At 38.1% G+C, this 25,228-nt stretch overlaps 1 protein-coding gene across 10 annotated transcripts in view; it reads right to left on the reverse strand.

Moving 5' to 3' along the window:
* The window catches only part of MPDZ (multiple PDZ domain crumbs cell polarity complex component), a 169,391-nt gene that overhangs the window by 129,602 nt on the left and 14,561 nt on the right, over positions 1-25,228 (reverse strand). For all 10 annotated transcript variants that reach the window (XM_061200428.1, XM_061200433.1, XM_061200429.1 and 7 more), the window contains exons 2-3: positions 6,557-6,630; positions 3,756-3,922 (exon numbers count right to left, since the gene is read on the reverse strand). In XM_061200428.1, coding sequence (XP_061056411.1) covers positions 3,756-3,922; positions 6,557-6,572 — 183 coding nt within the window. In that variant the 5' untranslated portion in view covers positions 6,573-6,630. The remainder of the gene's footprint in view (positions 1-3,755; positions 3,923-6,556; positions 6,631-25,228) is intronic.

Here is a 25,228-nt window from a genome sequence, read left to right on the forward strand (position 1 = left end):
AGTTAATTCAGGAAGCAAGGCAATTAATTAATCAGGAAAGCAGCATAGACCTATACTGGAATAGAGAAACGTCACGGAATAAATATTCCAATCCAATATCCTTGTGGCTGACAAGTTTCTATTATTAAACTGCTAACGTGTTTATTTCCTCCACAATAGCTGGATTTTTGTCATGAATATGCATTAAGCCCTGCAGTTATTAGCCCTGATGACTAGGTGACAGTGAGGACACTACTTGAGAATTTGCATTTGACAGATCATTGACACAAAGTCACAGTTCCCTTTTTTTTTTCCTCTCTTCACTTAAACAGGAATCATGCAATAGGAAATGAACTGGAGCTATTAGAGATTATTCAGGTTTAATAGCACACATCCTTTTAGCTGGCGTTAGAACAATACACAATGTGGCAGAGTTAAACAGAGGCGTCAATTATACTCTCAGACCTGTTAATATTTTTGACAATATTTAAATAGCACATCCCTTCAGGGCATGGCTTTTTTGCCCTCTCAGTTACACACCTGTCAAGTGTTTAATTTGCCAAAGGGAAACAGTTTGATTTCTAAGGGCAGTCTTAATACGGAAGAAGCAAATTGGAAAAATTAAACATTATTGAATAGAAGTAATGGGAAGGATCTGAAGGGAAAAAAATAGCAGGCTTAATTCAACATGGCACGTCGGCATCTGTCATTAATGCAACAATATGATCATGTTCCCAATATGGTGCATATACCTTGGGCTTTCCAATTATTCCTTCCTTTGCTTTTTAAAAGACAGAATGATGGCAGAGGAAAATCAAAGGGGTCAACATTTCCAGTAATAATAAAAAAGATGGAAACAGTAACTTGCTCCTATTGTGCATATAAAATTATACACTTGAAAACGTAATTTAGGTATAAGATAATAAATAAAAGCTAGACATGCATCAGATTTGTGTAGCTATTGGATTAAAAACACAAAACAAATGTCACTCCTTAGATGCATTACTTAAATACTAAATTATAAATATCAATAAATTAGCAGTTGGTAAACTATATAGAAAATTTAAATCTAACATGATAACGTCTAGAATATTTAATGTTTAAACTTTAAAACAGAAAATATTATTTTAAGTTTTTGAAAATTTTCTCTAGTCATGCAAGGAAAAAAAATTGGTTAAGTTAACAAATGAAACCGAATTGGTAAAGAACGGAGAGTAAAGTGAAGAGTCACAAAAAATGTGGGAAATTATCAATAGTTTCAACCGACATAAAGTCATGGCATCTAGGGCATTTTTACCCTTGGGGCAGAGGGAGATGTGAGATAAGCTGCAGGGTCAAATAAGGGAAAGGGCTGTGCCTTGGCAGCCAAGAAGCATGAGTTGTAGGTCTGGCTCTACTCTTCTAAACCACTCTGCTGCAATAAGCAGGGGGAAGAACAGATGGTTTCCTTGGTCCCTTTCAGTATTTGAAGGGGTGACCAATGAGCCAAAAAGTCCAAAGTCATGTAAGACACACCTACAGAATTCACAAACATCACAGCTTACGTAGCCTTGAAATACAGTTGACCCTTGAACAACACAGAGGGTAGGGGCACGGCACCACCCCACACACAGTCGAAAATCCATGTATAACTGTGAATCCCCCAAAACTTAACTACTAAGAGCGTACTGTTAACCGAAGTCTTACCCATAACATAAACAGTCACTTAACACATATTTTGTATGTTCTATGTATTATATACTGTATTCTTACAATAAAGTAAACTAGAGAAAAGAAAATGCTATTAAGACACGTCATAAGGAAGAGAAAGTACATCTATGTGCAGTTCTAACCCATGGTGTTCAAGGGTCAACTGTATACTAGCTTCTAACATTTAATACAATGAGATGACACTGTCCATAGTCCTAGACTATGAGGCTCAATAATATTATGCTCAATAATTTCCAAAGAAATTTCAGCTGAATCACGTGGGGCCCAAACAGTTATAGAGCCCATATTCTACTTCCATTTAGAAATGACAAAACAAGCTCAACAACAAGTAGGCCCATTTCTCTCCTCCTTTCAGCAGACATGGTAAGTATGAAAGCTATTCCCCTTACATAAGGCTGGCTAGAAGGGAAATTTCGACAGTTGCCTCACTGGACTAATGGTATTCCCTAACACACTTACTAGTACTTTTTCTTTCAACTTTTCATCTCATTCTAATCATATTTTCACATAATACACTAAGGGGAGACATCGTCACACTCTCTAAAAACCAGGTAATTTTCCACACCATAATTACACTAATATTCATGATATTGGTTTCTCCAAAAGTGTGCCAATCCATTCTGAAAATGAGTACCTAAAATCAATCTTTTCAATAATTTACAAAGGAAACAAACACAACTACATACAATGAAACTATCTCTGTTTCTTAATTCATGGCCATAACTTTTAAAATCATTAGGTCATTCACTTGAGAAAAATATTTTTAGAGATTCTTCTTGATCTACTTACTTAATTTTGGGGGGCTACTAAAATATCTAGATTAAGAAGTTATATGACATTAAACAAATTCCTTCTCTATTTGTTCTTTTTGCATTTGGCATATTTTGGGTTTTTTTGTTAATTGGAGCTGTTCTTTCACTGAATTATGAAACTAGTCTACAGGTTTCATTTTAAACTTTTAAGGCAGAATATTTGCTAGCAAGTCATCCATAAACATCAGATTAATGCTAAAAACATCAGAATGAGAATTAACTTGGACTAAAGACATAATTAGACTGACTTCAAACCTTGTGAGGATAGCAACCATTTAAAAAATATTTTTTAAAAACCTGAGAAATGGTGATTAAGTAAGTTCAAAGACCATCTGACTCCAGTTTTCATTCTGTCATTGTGATATGTTTCAATTTTAATATAAATGCTAGGACTTTTTAATGTTCGTACTTTTTACAGAAATAAAACACTGTGTTAACATTTAGAAGTCCTAATGTTTATCACCATCTGATGCTGTCATGGGAGCAATTGCTACTTACACTCTTTTCAGAAGTGAGAATTACAATTCCTCTAACTGATGACAATGTAATTACACCTTTTACTGTCAAAACAGAGGTGATTTCCCTTCCTCACATACATGATTACACATGCAAATCCAGGCTCATCTGAAATCATGTAAGTTTACTGAATGTCTGAATCTGAATGAGCAAGATCACATGAACCATGAGTCCTAGTGATGATGGAAACCAAGCTACAGTCATCCACCCTAAACATATTTTCATCATCCCCTTCTCCTGTAGGAACTCATTCTTCCGTATCCACACAGCCTTCAACACTATGTCATATCATCTACAATACACTGCAACAACCGTCACAAAAATAACTGGGGATGGGGGAAAGCCACAGTTATTCTGAATGTCTCATTTGGAGGTTTAAATCAGGAGTCCTCAATCCCCGGGCCACGGACTGGTACTGGCCCACGGCCCGTTAGGAACCGGGCCGCACAGCAGGAGGTGAGCGGCGGGTGAGCAAGCAAACCTTCACGTGCCGCTCCCCATCGCTCCCCACGCTCGCATTACCGCCTGAACCGTTCCCCCACCAACCCCCGCGTCTGTGGAAAAATTATCTTCCACGAAACCGGTCCCTGGTGCCAAAAAGGTTGGGGGCCTCTGGCTTAAATGACTTCATTAACTATTCATTAACACATACAAAAATCAGCCTTTCAGAAAAACATGAGACTTTCACAAGCTCTACGCAACACCACAAAGGCCTCCTGTGAGTGCACCATGTCTTACCTGGTCTTTCAGCTGCTGTACAGAAGTCTGAAGGTTCAGAATCTGGCTGAAGAGTGGGCTCTGCAACACTGACTTGAGAAGGTTCAGTTTGTCTTCATTTGCTACATCCCCGCGCTCCCGCAGCTTGGCCTGCAAGCGCTCTGCCGCCTGCAGGGCCCGATTTTTGTCTAAACCAAAGAGCAGCATTAGACAGTAACAGGATTTGAAAGACAGGCATCAAACCATGCTTATAGAAATCCTAAAGCTATTCCTTTCCAGAGCTCAAAACTGACTCAGAATAAAAAGAAGGGTCTAAAACATGTCACTATGAATATATTCTTCAAACCTTGAAATCTCTAGTAAGAAAGTTTGACAGCAGGGAACTGGTTATAGTGTATGCTACATGCAACTAATTGTAAAGTACAGAAACTAATTCAAATGAAGCATATTTGAGTTCCAATACCAGCTATTTCATCTCTAATGAAAACCAAACACTCTGTCATCTTGTAAATGCTGACATTTCCACTTTTTAAAAAAACTTATATGTAAGAAAAATTAGAAGTATAACTACTAAGTGGAGGTGAATAATGTTACTGATGAGTTATAACATCCAAAATATGACAATTTCATATATTAAGGGGAAAAGCATTGTATATTTGTGAATTTACTTGAAAATACATCACAATAATGCATATCCCTTCAAAAACACAATTTTTTAGTATTGTAAATGTCTTACCCCCAAAGTAAGATATTTATTTGCCAAAGTAAATATCTTGAATTAGCATATCCTTAATAATCCTAGCATCTTGCAAGCATGCTTCTACCAGATAGTGAGTTTCTACCACATATAATAGTTAAAAATATCTCCCCAAACCCTACTCTCGCTCTCTTTCTCTCCCTTACTTGTAAGTGAAGCCACATTAGTTTTAAAAAAAATGGAGACTGCTCAGATATATGTCCTAACAGATTCATGATGATAACAAGTGTGTCTATTAAAATATATTTGCCATATCATAGTAATCGAAAAGAGTGAGAATTATCACCAGAGTCATTTTCGATAGCACCAAATGTAGAATTATGCAGGAATGGGGAAATTAAAACATGAATCAATGTCGACCATGAGTTCACAAACACAAATTTAAAGAAACAATATTTACTCATATAGTAAGTCCCCTACACATTAACCTTCAAGTTGCGAACTTTCAAAGATGCGAACGTGCATCTGGTTCCAGCAAGGAACCAGAACCTGTGCCATCAATGTCAGGTGTGAGTGAAATTGCAGCTTGCGCTCCATCTCCTATTGCTGACGATCCTTCAGCTCTACCATCTCCCACCTCCTCTTCCTCCTCCAGTCAGTAACTCTTCTTGCCTGTTCACTCGATGCCAGCCCCTGTATGCCAGCTGTTGTACTGTAGTACTGTACTTTTCAAGGTACTATAATGTAAGATTAAAAATGTTTATTTTCTGTGTTTGCTTGTTTTTTACGTATTATATGTGGGAAACGTATTATAAACCTATTACAATACAGTACTATATAGCCGATTGTGTTAGTTGGGTATCCAGGCTAACTTTGTTGGACTTACAAACAAATTGGATTTACGAACCTGCTCTCGTAACGGAACTCGTCCGTATGTAGGGGACTTACTGTACGCAGAATTTAAAAGCAAATAATAGTAAAGATATGCATGAGAATTTTATTCTGGGTCATATTTCCCATGGTATCTCAGAATACAAATCTAGTATTAATTCCCATGTCAATTCTTGGAAAGTATACAACTCAGTAATAACTTACAGAATGAAGATTATAAGGTAATGGTTTATATAATTCTGTATTTCCCCTTTGCTGTCCACTTTCTTACGAGGAGCTTTCCTATGTGGACTGGTAGTCTTTATGATTTGTGACTTTAGTATAAAATAGGTGATGCAGGAAATGTACACCCATGCATTCTTATTACGGGCATAGTACCAGGAACAAAAGTCAAAGTAATGATCCCCATGATCACAAAAACAGCTCCTTCTCCTTTCCTGCCACCCACTCTCCCCACCCTTCCCTCAAAACCTGCAGGTGTCAAACCACCAGTCATGATCATCAAGGCACCAAAGTGAAATCCAGATACCTTCCAATAATCATACCCAAAGAGCTCCCTGGAAAAGGTGAGGACTGCAGTGCCAGGTGAGGGACGATGAGGGACTGGGTGTACCATACCTGATATACCTGAAACTAGTTCTATAAACTAGCTTCTCTAAAACTAAAGAGCAGTGTGAAAAAAAGATTAACACATGAGTCTAGAGAATTTGGATATTTCAACCTAAATTATCTCATGTAGAAATTAAACTGCCTTAAATTGTCACTCGAGTTTGTCAACCTAAGTGTTTGTTACTGTTATTTTTACCAACTTAAAAGCAAAGCTCAGTAGTATTTCACCTGCCAAGAATAAATTAAAAATAAGACACAGGCATGATCTTTCAGTATTAAAAAAATTGTTAAAACTTTTGGTGCTATCCAGAAACAAACATTAACCAGAACTGCTTTCATAAATCAGAATTGGGTTTACATTAAGTTTTATTAAAACCCATAATTGGTAGAACACTTCATATGCTCTCAACTTTTGCTTATAAATGATGTGTTTTTGATAACACTTCATATGAAATCATCCAAATATAGAAACACATTACCCTAGTACAATGTTAGTGGATAAAAAAAATTTTTGACTAAGTTACTATAGACAGAATCCAGATATGTAGAACACACCATATTTCAAAGATCCCAATGGAAGGAGTTTCAATTACTAACAAAATGGTCAGGAATAAAAAGGTCTTACCTATAGTTTCTAACATTTTTCCCAAGTTCAGTGTCCTTCTCTACAATGATTATAAACAGCAACTACAAGGAACTCTAGGGAGAAAAGAAAATGGAATGGTTATGTTTTACAACTTTAAAATTATATTCTAAAACCAAATACTCTAAAAAGCACTTGATACTACTATGATTCCTTTGACCATTAAAATCTTGTTGAGGTAACTTAAGATAGTTTTCTTTATAGGCAAAAAAAGTAATCATTTTAGGATTTATTCAAAATTATCTTATATTTGCAGATAATACTTGTATAATAAGGTAAAAGGCATAAAATCTGTTTTAAATAAGATAGTAGAAGTATCCAAAATATTTCCTTAAGAGCTTCTCAACACAGACCACTATAACCTTGGATTCACTTACAGATCCTTACCCATAGAGGAAGGCATTTACTTGGCTCCGCATGAGAAATTTTGTAGGCAAAAAAAAATAATAAAATGTAAAAATAGAATATATGATCCTGCCCTTGAATGCTCAGTCTTAACTGGGAAGATGATTCAGACACACCAATTAAGAAATGAATTGTGACACTCGAGCAGTAAGTGAATCAATGCAAGATAACACATTAAATCACAGACGAAAAACTGAATAAAAGAGAGCACAATGTTAAAAAGATTTTTTAAAGTTTTCAAAATACTCTCCTGTCAATAATCTCTCTTATTTCCACTCAAAAAAATCTTCTCAACTCCTTCAACCCACACAGATTTCATCTTTCTCTGATAATACTCATCTAGGCTATTTAAAGTACCAGATACAGATCTCCGCTGACAATATCCACACCACTAACCCATCTTTAACCTTTGCTGTCCAGCCGTTTTGCCCAACTGATTCCAAGTTACATCTATCCTTTGCCTTGCAGAAAACCCTGAGTCATTAGGAAGTCAGTGGGTCATTTCTTCAATGCAGAAAAGGAATCCACAACCAGACATCCTCACTTTTCATCTGGAAGATGAGACAGTGGATTTCTCTGAGAAGGGACAAGTTGCCCCCTGTAATCTCTTTAAGAGAGAATGCATTTGGGAAAAAAGGAAGAATGTGATGTACACAAGCAGATGCACAGACCATCAATGCCTGCAGTCAGTTCTGTGTAATAACTGAGAACACTACTTACTGACTTTCCTTAAGCCAGTTTAGAATATAACGATTTAAAATAACTCCATTTCAAATAGTCAAACAGCTCAACTACTGGCACTTGTTTTAGAAAGTGCCCTGGTGTCAAGAAAAGAGGGCACTAACCTGGAATTGAAACCCCAAGAGTGGTGTGGCCTTGAGCAAGGGGCCTATCATCTGAACCTTAGTTTCCCAGAAAACACACTTACTCTTTGGGTATGTAGTGATAAATGAGATTAAAAATATATATATACCAATTTCCAGCTCAGTGCAAAACTCCTAATTCTAAAATATATATTTAGAATTAATGCTGAGCCCATGTATTGAATAGATTAGCATTCCAATGCCAGGCCTTGCATAGTTTCATGGGGGAAAATATAGGGAGATCTTTAAAATAGTTATATTTTTTATTCTTATTTACAAGGAGAATATAATAGTCCTTCATAAAATAGAATATTATTAGGTCTCCTCTCAAAAAATTATTAACTTTTGACAAAAAAATAAAAGGAAAGATACCCCAACAGAAGGAAGCCCAGGTCTGCAAAGGTGTATTTAATGCAACCGCCCAAGAGGAAGCATGATAGCAGTGAAAGGGCATGGACAAGGGAGTCTGATGACCTGAGTTAAAATTTCAGCTTGACCATTTACTAGCTATACACCCTTGTTAAGTCACCCATCTGTCTCTTCTGAACTTGGAAATCTCTAATTACAAGTGATTGGTATTCATAAAGTTTTGAAAGGGTAAAATTATATGCATGAGTGCTTGGTATACACAATAAAATTTAGTTCTATCCTCTTTCCCCTATGAAAAACTAACTCAGAAAGATAAACAGTATTCATGACTTGGCGAGGGAGGGGGATAGGCCTATGGATTTAGAGGCCCACTGATTTATGAGGATTCTGCAGAGAAAGCACAGAGTAAGCAGTTCCCAATTGAGAAAAACACTGGCGTCCAAAAGTTCACCTACAAGTCAAGTCTGTGGAAGTGAATTACTTTTTTTTTTCCAGAGAAACCCTTACCATTAAAGGTTTTTTTTTAAAAAAAAAAGCTCAATTCAGCTGCAAGTCACTGACATTAGTTTCCAGATGAGAGCTCCATTCCTCTGGATTTCAGTATTAAAAAATTAGTTTCACAGTTTGTCTTCTCTGCTCTGATGTCCCTCAAATAAATAGATAACTATTCTGATTTCACCAGGACAGAGACAAGAAGTTGAAAAAAATGTTCCTTTCTATGCCCTATACTCCAATGGCAAGTATTCAGTTTTAAGTGTAAAACTCATTTGTAATCACAGAATTTTTGAGATTAGAGAGACGGCATCCACTCCCATCAAACTGCAGACATGAATTCTCTTTCTCACCCTTTCACCGCCCCACCAACACCCTTCCCTCTTTACCCATCTCAACATTGTATGAAAATAGAACGGTACCTGGATGATAACAGTGGGTCATGGCCAATGGATAAGACATAAAGAAGGCTCAATACATTTCAGAAGAATGCCAAGTTCTCTGGGTTTTTCTGGGCAATTCATGCCAGCGGTGATGAATCAGAGGGGCAGTAAAAAGGCGAAGTAAGATGTGGGTACAATAACAAAGAGACGGACACGAATGCTGGGGCAGAAGCAGTGGTAATAACGGCATAACGGCAATCACACAGCACCTATTACATTCAGATCTGGGCACTGTTCAAAGCATGTTACCAAATTAAGTCCTTTAATCCTTACACAATCTACTCACTGTACAAATGTGGAAACTGAGGCACAGAAACATTCAGTAACTTGCCCCACTGGTAAGTGATGAAGCTAAGATTTGAACCCAGGCAGTTTGGTTCCAGAGTCAATTAATTTAGCTTCTACGATATACTGCCCCTTGATAAGAAGAAGACTCACCTTACCATTCTCTTTCCTCTATCCAAGTTCAACATTGTGTAGACCTTGCTCTACACAGGAGAAACTAAAAAAAGAAATGGGGGCACGAAGTGAATGAAGTCTGAAAGGGACTGGTTCAGACAATTTAACATAGCCCACAATCCACACAAAGGTATGAACAAGTCAGAGTTAAGGATTTTAGACACTATGGGTAGGTACATCAAAGAAAGATCAGTAATATTCCCCATTTATATAATGTCCATATATGTTTAAACAAATCACTTCTGAAATTCAAGATTTTAAGAAAAATCCCCAAGAAAAAATAAGCCTCTTTATATTAATATTCAAAGTACCTTTAAAAATATGGCTATTATATGTCAAAGTACTAAATCCCTCAACACAATGAGAATAAGAATATTCAAATACTATAGAAAATACTAGCTTCTATACAGTAGCCCCTCTAGCTACTGTTTATATACTCTGCTTGTAGCCATATCACTATTTAGCTATAATTGAGCCTGTCTATTTCAGTATCCATAGCACTCAGAACTACAGGACATATCAATAATGGATCAATGAATTCAGTGCCTATGAAGCACTATAGTGCTAGGCAAGTGCTGTTTCCATACATTACATCATGGGAGCTGGGGCCCCAACCATCTTGCTCTCCATAATATCCTCCACTGCCTGGCACATTATTCTCTCCATTTTCCAGATAAGACAACAGAGGAAAGGAAGAGGCTGAGGTCTTACTCAGGGTCACAGAGCTAGTAAGCCAGAAATCTTAGATTTGAATCCAACTCTGTATGATTCAAAACCCCCACTTACTCAATCACACTATCCCTTATTTTCCATATTGTTATAGGAAAAAAGAATGTGCAGGGCAATGTATAACATTGCTAATATTTGTATAAAAGAAGAGGAGGGAAAACATTTGTATAAGTCAAATTAATATGTGCATGTTTATGAAAGCATAGGCTATTCCTACAAGCTTTCCAAAGGCACTAATGGTGGGATGTAGAGAGCTGGAGGACATTAGGAGAAACTTATTGTGACCTGCACTTCTTCTGAGTTTGAAAAATTTTGTGTCGATATAAGGTGGCCAGATTTAGCAAATTAAAAATACAGCATACCTAATTTAATCTGAAATTCAGATAAATGAATAAATTTTTAGTATAAGTATATCCCATGCAATATTAGGATACAGTCATACTAGACACTAAATTGTTGATTATCTGAAATTCAAATTTAGCCAGGCATCCATTATTTTATCGGGCAAGCCTACTTATGTACGTATTGTCTTAGAAAAAAAGCAAATTTTTAAAATCATTTTTAATTTAAGGACTTTATGCTTCCTGCAGAACTTTAATATAATGACAGAATTGCCAAATCCTTTATAAATCTCTAACCATTTTAGCTGTGACCATATGAGTCTCCAACAACTGGTTGATAACACTAGTTTCAGTCGAGGACAAAAATCAGACAGCTTCTTTCGTTTCTTTTAGAAACAGAAACTGATTAATTAACAAATCATTTTACTTTTCAACAAGTTGTACTGGTATATGTAGGCACAGCTTTTGTGTAGTAGAGAATCAGTGCCTGAAACATAAAACAAATCATTCTGCCCAACACAGATTATATGGCAACTAACAAGTGAAAATATGTCTTATGCTAAAAATAACTCTACTAAGAGAAACTGCCCCAAATGCATACAATTTTCCAGTTATCTTAAACAATTCTGACTGTAAAAGGAGTACACCATTAAAAGAGCTTGCTGCAATGGTTTGTGGCTTGTCAAAGTCACTTAGCGTCTGTTAATGCATTTAAATTTAGCATTTGTCTCATTCTTAGCTGCCTCAGCACTACCTGAAGTTAGCAGACAAGTACAAGGCTGTAGTCATTTGCAGGTAGTTTGTCATAAAGTCAATTGGCCATGACAGCAAAACTTACACTTGCAGTCACAATTCATATTCTAGGGTAATGTTACTGAACTGTTACCGAACTATTGCAAGAGCACAGAAACATCCAACTACTCACAACATCATGCAATCATCCAACAGAAAACAGTCAGCTCTTCTTAGCATCTGTTCTTTAGAACTTCTCCCTCATTTTTACAGGCTTGATCAAAAAAGCATTTGTGAACAAAACCTTGCTTTCAAGTTGACATTTATGAATCTCTCCCAATTCCTTCAGTAGAATTTATTAATTCTTCTTTGCTCCCCCAAATCGAAGAAAATCAAGTTTCAAGGAACCTTGCTTTTACAGCATAAGGCAAATACTGATTGATGGTCTTGTCCTTCCTTTATAAAATGGAAAGATAAATTACCCGTCCAAAATGAATACGCTGAGGGGGCCACAGGGTTAGAAAAGAACTCAAATTCTGTTGTTTAATGATTCAGCAACTCACAGGGCTCCTACATGATGAACATGTTGTTAGGTGAGAGAATTAGAGGAATGAGGACACAGTCTGGGAACTCACGGGCCAAGTGAACGGAAGAAAAAACAAGTAAACAGACACTTAAAATATAAGAAGACAAGAGAGGGATGCCATCAAACCCAAACTGAAGAGAAAGGGAAAGCTTCCCGGAGGCAGAGATCCCTGCATAGAATTCTAAAGAACAGGTGGGAGTTAGGGCAGAACGGGTGATAGAAGAGCTCCCAACATAGAGGCAAGAGTACCTAGCACCCTTCTGAGCATTGCAAGTAGTTACTTATGCCTGGACCAGGCCTGAAGGAGAAGGAAAGATAGAGGTGATGAGGCTAGAGATGTGGGTACAGGCTAAATCACTGAGGGCCCTGCATGCCATTCTTGAAGAGTTTAGATATTTAATACTGAAGTTTGTTTCGGTACAGTGAGTGACACAATCAAACTTGGTTTTAGAAAGATAACTCTGGTGATAGTGTGGAACACCTATAAAAGGGGAAAAAAAGACTGGAAACAAGAAGGTCAAGTAAGAGGCACTTTCAAAAATAGAGATGAAAGTGAAAAATAAATGAAAATGGGAGACAGATTTGAGGGATTAAGAGCTGTAAGCAACAGGACCTGGTAAAGTGGAGGTAAGGCAGATGAGTCTAGGATGAATCCCAGCTTTCCTGCTTGAGTTATTGATCAGACGGTAATACTAACCACTGAATAGAGACTATTAAAAAAAAAAAAATAGCAGGTCAGTGGTATGACTGTTCTAGAAATAAAGCACTATAGTGATCAAGAGTTTAAAAGGCTGGGTTATACAGTACCTCATAACACTGCGATGGACTGAACTGTATGCCTCCAAAATTCATATGCTGAAGCTGAAACCCTCAATGCAATTGTACCTGGAGATAGCACTTTTAGGAAGTAATTAAGGTTAAATGGGATCATAAGAGTGGGGTCCTAAACCAAGAGGACTGATGGCCTTATAAGAAGAGAAAGATATCTATCTCCCTCTCTCCCTCCTTCCCCCACTCTTACCCTCCTTCCCCCTCACCACATGCAAGCACCAAAGAAAAGCCATGTTTTTTCTTTGGAAGGACACAGTGAGAAGGTGGCCATCCACAAACCAGGAAGAGAGCTCTCACCAGAAACCAAACCCTGCCAGACCTTGAGGTTGGACTTCCAGCCTTCAGAACAGTGGGGAAATAAATTTCTGTTAAGCCACCCAGTCTATGGCATTATTTACAGCAGCCTGAACTAACTAATACAGATTTGAATATTCCCACAGCCCCTGCTCCAAGGAATATGCCATTACACACTATGATATGCCCCTTTCCTTCAACCATAACCAGGGGAACAAGGGGTGGGCCCCTCACCCAAGGGAAGACAATCTAAGTGCTGATCTAAAAGGCAGAATTGGGGTACAGTCTCTCTCTTGGGAAATAGAGAGAATAAACCAATTAGTGGTGGAGCTAGAGTGGAAAAGATACAAGGAGCATGAGTAAAGAATGAAGAGGCTAAGATGGGGCACATGCAAGCTTGAGTTAAGAGAGACCAAAACAAATAGAGACATGGATAAAGACAGAAGAACACAGCTGACATTAGGAGACAGGCAGGTATTCCTTGGGAGACCCAACACAGCCAGTGAGAGGGAAACAGAGTAATTGGTCCCTAAGATGCACAGTCACTGACATCCATTCTTACAGTGCATTCCATTTTGCCAGAGGTAATTAGTATGAGTCTCTGTTTGTTCCATTCAAACACACCTAACTATTACAGGCTGCTTTGGTATAGCATCATACTATCACATCCCAAACAAACCAATATCCTGCTTAAGAAGTACCCTTCCTCCTTTAACTAATTCATGTGGATTCCCTACTTCCAATAAAGATTTGAAGGAGCTTACAAGCAAAGATAACTTTAATAGGACCACTGAGATAATTAAGATTTTACAGGGGAGATAGCTACATCAGAAAAACAAAGCATAAGGAACTGCTACTACGGTGGGTGAATAAAATACTATATTCAGTTTTGATCAGAGCCTGAGAAAAGCCATCAGGTTTCAATCAAACAAATCATAAATCCATTGTTGAAAAAGGAATGTGAGATCCGACTGACAAGGTTTCATTCTATAAATGAAACCATAGTAACTGTGGAAAACATTTACAAATAATGCAAATATTTCTGGCTAAAATGTTCCAGTCAAAGAAGAATAGAAATACTTTCACTTCAAACTCCACTAGAAAAATAAGCCAAATATGCATGTTAAAAATTAAAAGTAACACTTAAAAAAACAGAAATGGAATCTATAATTTATAAACCAGGAGGAAAAAAGATGGAACAAAGAATACTAAGCAATCTAAAAGAGGCTGGGAACAGAGAAGAAAAGAAAAAAGATAAAAGCATAGTAAACAAGAAACACAAAACAAGAGGACTGAAATAAACTCAGATATCCATATTCCCAACAAATATAAATGGGTTAGACTCACTTACTAAAGAACAGACTCACAATCCATAACTCAAAAATGAAAATGAAAGTTGCAGAATACAGTTTGATGTTGCTTAATCTATAATTTTTATAGAATATAAAATAACAATATATGCTACATATAAATAGGTATATATGTGCTTTCATCATTTCAACAATGAATTAAAAAGACATTCTAAAATTACAGTTATGATTACTTTTAGGGGTGGACAGATGGAAGTAGTAGCTTTAGATCAGAGAGAAGTCAAAAGGGGACTTTAGCTTTCTCTATTTTTTTTAAGGAAACTATACTTTTAGAATGTTTAAACTTATATATGTAAAAAGTAATTGGGTTGAAATATTTATGGATAAAATGGTGAAATGTCTGGAATTTGCTTCCAAAAAATGAAAGAGGACAGAAGAAATAAGACTGGCCATGAACCTGTGGCTGTTAAATCTGAATGATGGATACATGAGGATTCACTGTAATATACACAGTGCAAAAAGTACATTTTAAGTTTTTCATAATAACAATTAGAAAAATAAGAGAGTGTCAGTAAACATATGAAAATGTTAATACCTAATTTTGGAGGATAGGACTAGAGCTGGTTATTTCCTTCTTTATTCACAATATTTCTCAAATTCTCCCTAGCATCTTTCCTCAACAAAAAAAGATTTCACTTCAAACTACTAAATTACTTGGAAAAAATTTTTTACCACTGGTAAATGCTACCAGAAAGATAATTTCTTCAGGCTAGATTACTTATACTCCAACAAAATGAAAGGAAATATTATGAAAAGACTTTTCCAAAAATTAGTATCTTATAAGGAATTTTCATTTTTACCATTAAAAACAAAGCTTTATTCTGATTTTCTCATGGCTACACTGCTTCTAGTTTTACCAAGCCCTTTTAGATAACAGCCTTAGAAGCAGATCTTATGGCCCCAGATTAGCCAATTCCATGTGACAGAGCTAGCAGCAGGCAAGAAGTGATGAATGACTACTGCTGTTCTAGTTTTGAACATATACACAGTGCAAACCAAAATCCCCACCTTTGGAAACTGATGGGTGAACCCAAGAGAGTACATAAATATAAATCTGTTTCGGTTGAAAGAAACTTATCTTTCATGCATATGTAAATGACGATTCAATATTATGAACAGTCATATAATATATCTAAGCTAATACTATAATACGGGCAAGTGGTATATTAATCCACAATTATGTGGACATACATAAATTACAATCATTACTTTGACTAAGAATCCACATACTCTAAACAAATTTTGGTGAAAATAATATCAACTTATTCCTTTTCCTAGGAATTTCCTAATAGGGAGAAAAAAAACCTATTGAAAAGGAAAATATATATAATTTAGATATTAGGATATTTTATTACTTCTAGATACACTTACACGACAATACGTTTATACTAACAAACATGGTCATTGGCTATATTTTGGTTTTGAAAGCTACTTCCTTTTATTTTTAAGATTGTTGGATTGAGGTGAAGGGCTAACTCTCCTTTCAAATAGTATAGCATGTTCTATCCTTAACTGCAGATTCCCTAAAAGCACAAAGATACTAACTTTAAAAGGACATTTCACCAGATTAATATCCACTTCCAGAATTACACACTTATATTTTGTGATGCTTTTGAGTCAAATTCCCTTATTAACTGCTCATACCTAAAGATGAAGTCAATTTTATGGTTGAAAGGAGCCTCAATAAACATGTAGGTCACAGACAAGCTCAAGTTCGCTGAGGTTTGGTTCTATAACAAACCAGTGGTGTGTCAGGCTGCTATATATTACTCAACTGACTATTTGAAAGGCTGAACTTTTTTTTTTTAATATACTAGACAAACCAATTCCATTTATATTCCATTGTATTATATTTATTTCCTTCCTCCTCCACCATCATCCATATTTTTTAAAAAGAACAACCAAACACACACACACACGTTTTCTCTCTCTCGCTTGTGCGCTCTCTCTCTCTCTCTCTTTTTCTCTCTGTCTCTCTCTCTCTCAGAGAACTAGAGATTCCAATACCTTCTCTCTGGGCACCCATTTTTACATATTTTCCATCCGTAATGTTCTCTCTTAGTACATTCCTACAGGACAGGGACCCTCTCCCCAAATCAACTCACACCAAATACGGTGACTCAGAAAAAAGATTTAGATGCTTCTGAGAATGAAGATTTAGCCTCTCTGTTCTCTCCCTAGCCAAACTCAGAGGCATTTACATTGTTGGGCAGTTTGCCCCTGTTTGTTACCACATTTTCAGTGCTACGAGCCAAGATGCAACAGGCTGCGCACGTTTGTTGGACAGAAACAGGCAGGGGGATTCCTCCAATGGCTGCCCTGCAGGCGAGCAACATGGGGCAGACATCAGACTCCAGAGGCAGCTAGGCGCACATAAAGCACTCACTCCAGCCACATAATTATCTTGGGGGAAACCAAAAATGTGCAGGAGGATTAACTCTGTGCCACAGAATTCTCAGGTGTTATTCCTACAGTTGGCAACCAATTCTCCAGAGAAATTACTTCATGCCTCTGCCTCCTGCCCTTTTGCCTGCCTGGAATGAGGCAATTCTCCAGTGGATCAGGCCAACAGTGTCCTTGGTGCTTAGAAAAAGCATGAATACTCAAAGCGTCCCCATGGGACCCTGAAACATGACCTGCAGCTGCTCTGTGTTAGAACTGATCAACTGCAGGAGGAGGTAACAGATCTCTGTCATTCCTGGCTGCCCTCTCAAGGATGATGAGTTTGTGAGATCTCAATGACGATACTGGTGCAGAACAAAACAATACGTGGCTTTGTCAGTTGTGACTCAATGATTCCTTAGGGTAAACCCCTAAAGAACAGTGCAGAGAGACAACCTTTCCAATACAGATAAAACTGTGGAACTCAGAGATGGGAGGTGACAAGAATATTACAACCACGCTGCTTCAACTTACCTCCCCACCCAATTAATCCATGCTCTTTACCAAAGGTCATTTCTAGGGCTTTTCCCCATAACTTTTAAAATAACTCTACTTCCACCATTTCCAAATTGCTTCTCCTGTTCTGGAATCTTTTCTACAAAAATGATGAAGCATCGTCTATCACATGGCCTACCTACTTAGCTATCTTTGAGCTCTAAGTACTATACATAATTAGATATTTTTATCTTTCCCCATCAATCAGTGCCTCCTAAATTCAGTTTGTGGCTTTCCTGATTTCCCTTTGCTGAACTTGGATGGGAACAAAGATAAAGTTTACAAACTTTACTCAGAAAAGGGCAGCCTCAAATTTCTAATAGGAAATCCTCTGGGAAGAAAACAACATACTGTAGTGATATTTAACGTGGCTGTTTTCCTCTCCTGGACTATGCCTGTGGTGACTAGAGGTCTGCATCCCCTATTGGTTTAGTTCCAACTCTTTGCACAGAGGAGAACCAGGCATATATGAGAAGAGTTTGTGAAAGATCATGCTCTCTTGCTCTGAGTCCATTCTTTGTAATAATTTTCATGAAAAAATTTAGAACACTTAAGTTTAGCTGGCAGAAGAAATCAAAGCATTTTTTGCAATTACTAACTCTTAATAATTTCAAATATCTTATTTGAAGACATCAGAAAATTTTGTGAGCTTTTACTCTTTCCAAAACAACTTGCTAACACATTTTACAGATATGGAAGTAGAAGGTCAAAGAGACTACTAACTTCCCCAATGTCACATAACTCAGATCTTTTATTAAGGAATTGTATTTCTATATCCATTATTATGTAAGGGTACTGAAAAGTCTAGCTAATAAAACGTCAACAATTATCTGAAAGTTTCAGCCAAAAATAATCTTAATTTAGCTACAAGAGGATTTGGGGGCAGAGAAGAAGGGAGAAAATAATAAACTTAAAAATCTTACTCCATCAGAATGGGTGTCTATGCTAACTTAACTCCCTCAACAATAAAATGTTTAATTTTCCATGTCATTTTGCTGATTTAAAGAAAAAAAGCAACTTTATTCCTCAGGTACAAATTCACCACCAAATACTCCCTTCAAGAACCAAAGGTTTCCAAATATATATTCACCACTAGAGTATCTAAAATGCAGGCTTGGTTGTAATCCACAAACTAAAGCAATAATTTGTCATTTAAGACTTTTAAACATGCTATTCAATGACAACTAATAATAAAACTGCATATAAGAATTGGTTGCTATTACATCTACTATAATAATAACTCTTCCAGAGAATAAAATAGTCCATAAGTGAGTTTTTAGACAATGAACCAGCATTATTTTTACTGTCTGAAATGAAACCACTTATGAAATGGCTTTCATATATCCGTCTTCTTAAACAGAGCATATGTGCTTCACAAACATACACCCATTTTCAAGTAAGAAACCTGAGGCTCAGAAAGATGAAAGTGTTTTCTCCTACATTCACGAAGCTTGTAAGTAAGAGTGCTAACATTAAAAGCCAATCCCATTCATCAAAGCCAAGTCCTTTCTACCAAATCATAGCTGTGTGCTCTAATAATACTACTACAGGAAAGAAAATAGCTATTTACCTTCAGATGAAGTAGCCTCAGGCAGAGCTTTCAGAGTTCCCAAGCTGTTTTATAAAGCTCTCTTGAAAAAACACTCTACCATTTTACTAGCTGTGAGATCCTGGGCAAGTCACTTAACTTCTCAGAGCTGCTGCTGTAAAGTGATGTTAACAATAACATATGCAAAGTGCCTGGAAGTAACAGGCATATAAAAGCTGCTGCTATTTATTATTTTTGTCTTCTAGTGTCTACTGTTTCCAATTTGCTATGTAACTCCTTAACATGAGTGAAAATTGATCATTTCTGAACTGGGACTTGCAAACTGAACCATGTCTTACCTATGCAGTAAACAAAGCACACGGCTTTAGGATAGCTTTCCCATTGCTGAAAACTATCCGAACTTTTTGTACTATTGAGGATCCCCCTCTAAAGTACTTCAAAGAAGTAGAAATGAACCCAAAGAAACTGTAATCCAAAATTCAGCTTAGTCAAAGACCTGACACTTAAAAGTATTAAGTTATCAACCAGAGAAGACAGAGGGAGAGGGAATAGGTTTGGTTTCTGGCAGGACACAGATAAACAAATGGGAGGAAAGAAATAATGAGGTGAGGAAGCTGAAAGGGAGAAGAGACAGAAAGCTGGAGGGCAGCAAAGCGATTTAGAAAACCCTGAGAAAATTCCTTAGCACTCACAAGGCCAAGAGGCGGCGGGGGCTACTAAGGTCACAGATGCCCAGAAGAAGGGAATCATTTCCCCTGCCAAAGTGAAATCTGATCTCAAAGGAAAACCTTGAGCTCTATCTTCTCTCACCCACAAACTAGCAAACACAGTAAAACCCAGTACATCTGAGTTACTGTCTTTGTGACTCGGCTGTCAGAATCCCATGAAATAAAAGTATGTGAAAGTGCTTAGAAAATGGGAAGTGATATAGAAGCATTAGGCATTATTTTAACAACAGTATCAGCATCAGAATGGCTGATACTGTTTCTTATCCCTAATTTTAAGAAAATGAACAGCAAAAAATATTATATATACACAGCACTATGTTAGCAAGTTTTAAATAAGCGCTTCCACTTCCCTAGGCATAAGGCACAGGCAGAGTTAGCATGAAGATACTTGCATGGGACACTTCCATTCTCATACAAATAAATATGCACTTTCACATCTAATTTTGTATTCATAATTCTGCTTTAATTTAAGAAAGCCATCCTAAATTCTATAAGCTTTAAGCCCCCCAAATCTGTACTATCTGCCTCTATCGCTGAAGCATATTAAAGAGAGGAACCTAGCTTCTGAGCTCTCAATTTAATAGAAAACAGTAAGTAATGACACTGCAACAAGATGTGCTAAATTCTGGGAGAGTACAAAGGAATCCAATGCTGTCAGAATGAGTCAGAAAAAAATTGGAGATGTGACAGGTGAATTGTCCTGAAAGACATGCAACTTAGGAGAATATGAGGGACAGCCAGGAGAGGGAATGGCATCTCTTACTAACGCAAGGACATCTGCTAAGGCAATGAAGCCAGAGAACTTAATGACAATGGTTCTATACTACAGGGCTACCACACTAGACAGAAGAGAGGAAAGCACTGTCCCAAGCACAGCTCCCTGGGACTCTGCCCTGTAGGGAGATAGCAGTGCATTTTAGATACATGGGGCAGGGGTGGCAAGGAAGAGGGGGGGTTACTAAAATTTCTTTTCCAGAAAAACAATTCTGGCAATAGGCTAAATAATTCACCAAAAATACAAAGAACTAATGGGACGACCCTGGTGGTCCAGTGGGTAAGACTCCGAACTCCCAGTGCAGGGGGCCCAGGTTCAATCCCTGGCCGGGGAACTGATCCCACATGCCACAACTAAGAAGTCCGCATGCTGCAACTAAAACCCGGCACAGACAAAAAATATATATATATATATTTTTTTAATTCTTAAAAAAAAAAAAAGAACTAATAATGTATAGCCAGATGTTAGGCTGTTAAAACAGCCCAATCAGGAAATAATGTAAGCCAAGATTAATGCAGTGGCAAGAAAAAACAAAGAGTTGACAAAGATACACTCATTAGAGAGAATTAAAATGATCAATGACCACTAGACGTGTGTTGGGGGCAGGCATAACGAGCGAGTGACAGCAACAAAGGTTGACCCTCAATGTTTCTAATTTGGGAAACTAGAAATACTGGAGCATCATTAGCTTAAACAACAGAAAGAAAAATGTCATTTAGAGGAAGAGGGCAGAAATGCATTCCTTTTGGACATATTGAGCTTGAAATGTCTCTAGAAAACAGGAAATAATAGAACTTAAGTTCCGTGAGAGCAGGAACTTTGTTGGGGTATTTTTTGGTTTTTTTTTAATTGTTGTTGGTTCCTTTTTCTCAGTGGGCTGTCACCAGCCCTAGAAACAGTGGCTGGCTCAAAGTAGGCACTCAGTAAATATTTGCTGAAAGAATGAATTGACTACATATGTGAATCTAAGGAGAAAAGGACTAAGAGATGTAAAGTCAAGGAATCACTGGCCGCAAGGTGTTGCTGAAGATAAAGGAGATTAATCAGGGAGACGGTAGAGATTAACAAGAGAATTGAGGTTCGAATCTTGGGAAACGTGGACAATTAAAAAGTAGAATGTAATGCATAAGAATTATTTTAGGGGTAAATATCAATTAGAAGTTAAGGACTCTTCATACTTTAACACTCTAAACACATACTACACTCACGAAACTCCCACTCTGGCCAACACGCTAGGCCAGGTTACTGTTTATTTAGCTGACCCTAAATAACGCTTATTTGACATCACTTTGATTCCTATACTAACGTAAAAACAAATTACTTACGGAAGATAACCTTAATCAGGTCAAATTAAATATAGGAAAAGATCCAAATATCTTAAACAGACATCAAACAATCACCTGTGAGAATAAATTAAAATTTTAGAGAGGACCCGCAAGATGACAGAGGAGTAAGACGTGGAGATCACCTTCCTCCCCACAAATACATCAGAAATACATCTACATGTGGAACAACTCCTACAGAACACCTACTGAACGCTGGCAGAAGATCTCAGACCTCCCAAAAGGCAAGAAACTCCCCATGTACCTGGGTAGGGCAAAAGAAAAAAGAAAAAACAGAGACAAAAGAATAGGGGTGGGACCTGCACCTCTGGGAGGGAGCTGTGAAGGAGGAAAAGTTTCCACACACTAGAAGCCCCTTCACTGGCAGAGACAGGGGGTGGGGGGGGGGGAAGCTTCGGAGCCACGGAAGAGAGCGCAGCAACAGGGGTGCAGAGGGCAAAGCGGAGAGATTCCCGCACAGAGGAGCGGTGCCGACCAGCACTCACCAGCCCAAGAGGCTTGTCTGCTCACCCGCTGGGGCGGGTGGGGGCTGGGAGCTGAGGCTCGGGCTGGGAGCTGAGGCTCGGGCTTGGGTCGGATCCCAGGGAGAGGACTGGGGTTGGCTGCATGAACAAAGCCTGAAGGGGGCTACTGCACCACAGCTGGCCGGGAGGGAGTCTGGGAAAAGTCTGGAGCTGCCTAAGAGGCAAGAGACCATTGTTTCGGAGAGGGGATTCCTTCCCTGTGTGCCCACAGAAGACAGAGCACCACCTAAACAAGCTTCAGAGACGGGCGCAAGCTGTGACTATTATAAGCACGGACACCAGAGACCAGCATGAAACGCTAAGGCTGCTGCTGCAGCCACCAAGAAGCCTGTGTGCAAGCACAGGTCACCGTCCACGCCTCCCATCCCGGGAGCCTGTGCAGCCCGCCACTGCCAGGGTCCCGTGATCCAGGGACAACTTCCCAGGGAGAACAAACGGCGTGCCTCAGGCTGTTGCAACGTCACACCAGCCTCCGCTGCCTCAGGCTCACCAGGCATTCCAATTGTAACTACTGTACTGCTCCCTCCCCCCAGCATGAGTTAGCCAGAGCCCCTTAATCACCCGCTCCTTTAACCCCTTCCTGTCTGGGAGAAGAACAGACACCAGAGGGCAATCTGCATGCAGAGGCGGGGCCAAATCCAAAGCTGAACCCCCGGAGCTGTGCGAACAAAGAAGAGAAAGGGAAATTCCTCCATGAAGCCTCAGGAGCAGCAGATTAAATCTCCACAATGAACTTGATGTACCCTGCATCTGTGGAATACCTGAATAGACAACGAATCATCCCAAAATTGAGGAGGTGGACTTTGGGAGCAACTGTAGACTTGGGGAATGCTTTCTGCGTTTAATTTGTTTCTAGTTTTATGTTTATCTTAGTATAGTTATTAGTGCATTTGTTTATTGGTTCAGTTGCTCTATTCTTTTTTTTTTATTACTTTTTTATTTTTATATATTAATAATTTTTTATTTTTTATTTTATTTTATTTCTTTTTTTAATTTGTTTTTTCTTTCTTTATTTCTCCCTTTTCTTCTGAGCCATGTGGCTGACAGGGTCTTGGTGCTCCGGCCTAGTGTCAGGCCTGAGCCTCTGAGGTGGGACAGGCGAGTTCAGGACATTGGACCACCAGAGACCTCCTGGCCCCATGTAATATCAATCAGCCAGACTTCTCCCAGAGATCTCAATCTCAACGCTAAGACCCAGCTCCACCCAACGGCCAGCAAGCTCCACTGCTGGACGCCACATGCCAAACAACTAGCAAGACAGGAACACAACCCCACATATGAGCAGAGAGGCTGCCTAAAATCATAATAAGGTCACAGACACCCCAAAACACACCAGAGGATGCAGCCCTGCCCACCAGAAAGACAAGATCCAGCCCCACCCACCAGAACACAGGCACCAGTCCTCTCCACCAGAAAGCCTACACAAGCCACTGAATGAACCTGATCCACTGGGGGCAGACACCAAAAACAACAGGAACTATGAACCTGCAGCCTGTGAAAAGGATACCCCAAACACAGTAAGTTAAGCAAAATGAGAAGACAGAGAAATATGCAGCAGATGAAGGAGCAAGGTAGGAACCCAAAAGAACAAACAAATGAAGAGAAAATAGTCAGTCTACCTGAAAAGGAATTCAGAGTAATGATAGTAAAGATAATCCAAAATCTTTGAAATAGAATGGAGAAAATACAAGAAACATTTAACAAGGACCTAGAAGAACTAAACAGCAAACAAACAATGATGAACAACACAATAAATGAAATTAAAAATTCTGTAGAAAGAATCAATAGCAGAAAAACTGAGGCAGAAGAACAGATAAGTGACCTGGAAGAAAAAAGAATGGAAGTAACTACTGAAGAGCAGAATAAAGAAAAAAGAATGAAAAGAATTGAGGACAGTCTCAGAGACCTCTGGGACAACATTAAATGCACCAACATTTGAATTATAAGGGTCCAAGAAGAAGAAGAGAAAAAGAAAGGGACTGAGAAAATATTTGAAGAGATTATAGTTAAAAACTTCCCTAACATGGGAAAGGAAATAGTCATTCAAGTCCAGGAAGCGCAGAGAGTCCCACACAGGGTAAATCCAAGGAGAAACACACCAAGAAACATATTACTCAAACTATCAAAAATTAAATACAAAGAAAAAATATTAAAAGCAGCAAGGGAAAACGACAAATAACATACAAGGGAATCCCCATAAGGTTACCGCTGATCTTTCATCAGAAACTCTGCAAGCCAGAAGGGAGTGGCAGGACATATTTAAAGTGATGAAAGAGAAAAACCTAAAACCAAGATTACTTTATCCAGCAAGGATCTCATTCAGATTCGACAGAGAAATCAAAAACTTTACAGACAAGCAAAAGCTAACAGAATTCAGCACCACCAAACCAGCTTTACAACAAATGCTAAAAGAACTTCTCTAGGCAGGAAACACAAGAGAAGGAAAAGACGTACAATAACAAACCCAAAACAATTAAGAAAATGGTAATAGGAATATACATATCGATAATTACCTTAAATGTAAATGGAATAAATGCTCCCATCAAAAGACACAGACTGGCTGAATGGATACAAAAACAAGACCCACATATATGCTGTCTACAAGAGACCCACTTCAGACCTAGAGACACAAACAGACAGAAAGTGAGGGGATGGAAAATGATATTCCATGCAAATTGAAATCAAAAGAAAGCTGGAGTATCAATTCTCATATCAGACAAAATAGACTTTAAAATAAAGACTATTACAGGAGACAAAGAGGGACACAACATAATGATCAAGGGATCAATAAAAGAAGAAGATATAACAATGGTAAATATTTACGCACCCAACATAGGACCACCTCAATACATAAGGCAAATGCTAACAGACATAACAGGGGAAA

The sequence above is a fragment of the Eubalaena glacialis genome, chromosome 9 (genome assembly GCF_028564815.1).
Source record: "Eubalaena glacialis isolate mEubGla1 chromosome 9, mEubGla1.1.hap2.+ XY, whole genome shotgun sequence".
Taxonomy (NCBI): Eukaryota; Metazoa; Chordata; class Mammalia; order Artiodactyla; family Balaenidae; genus Eubalaena; species Eubalaena glacialis.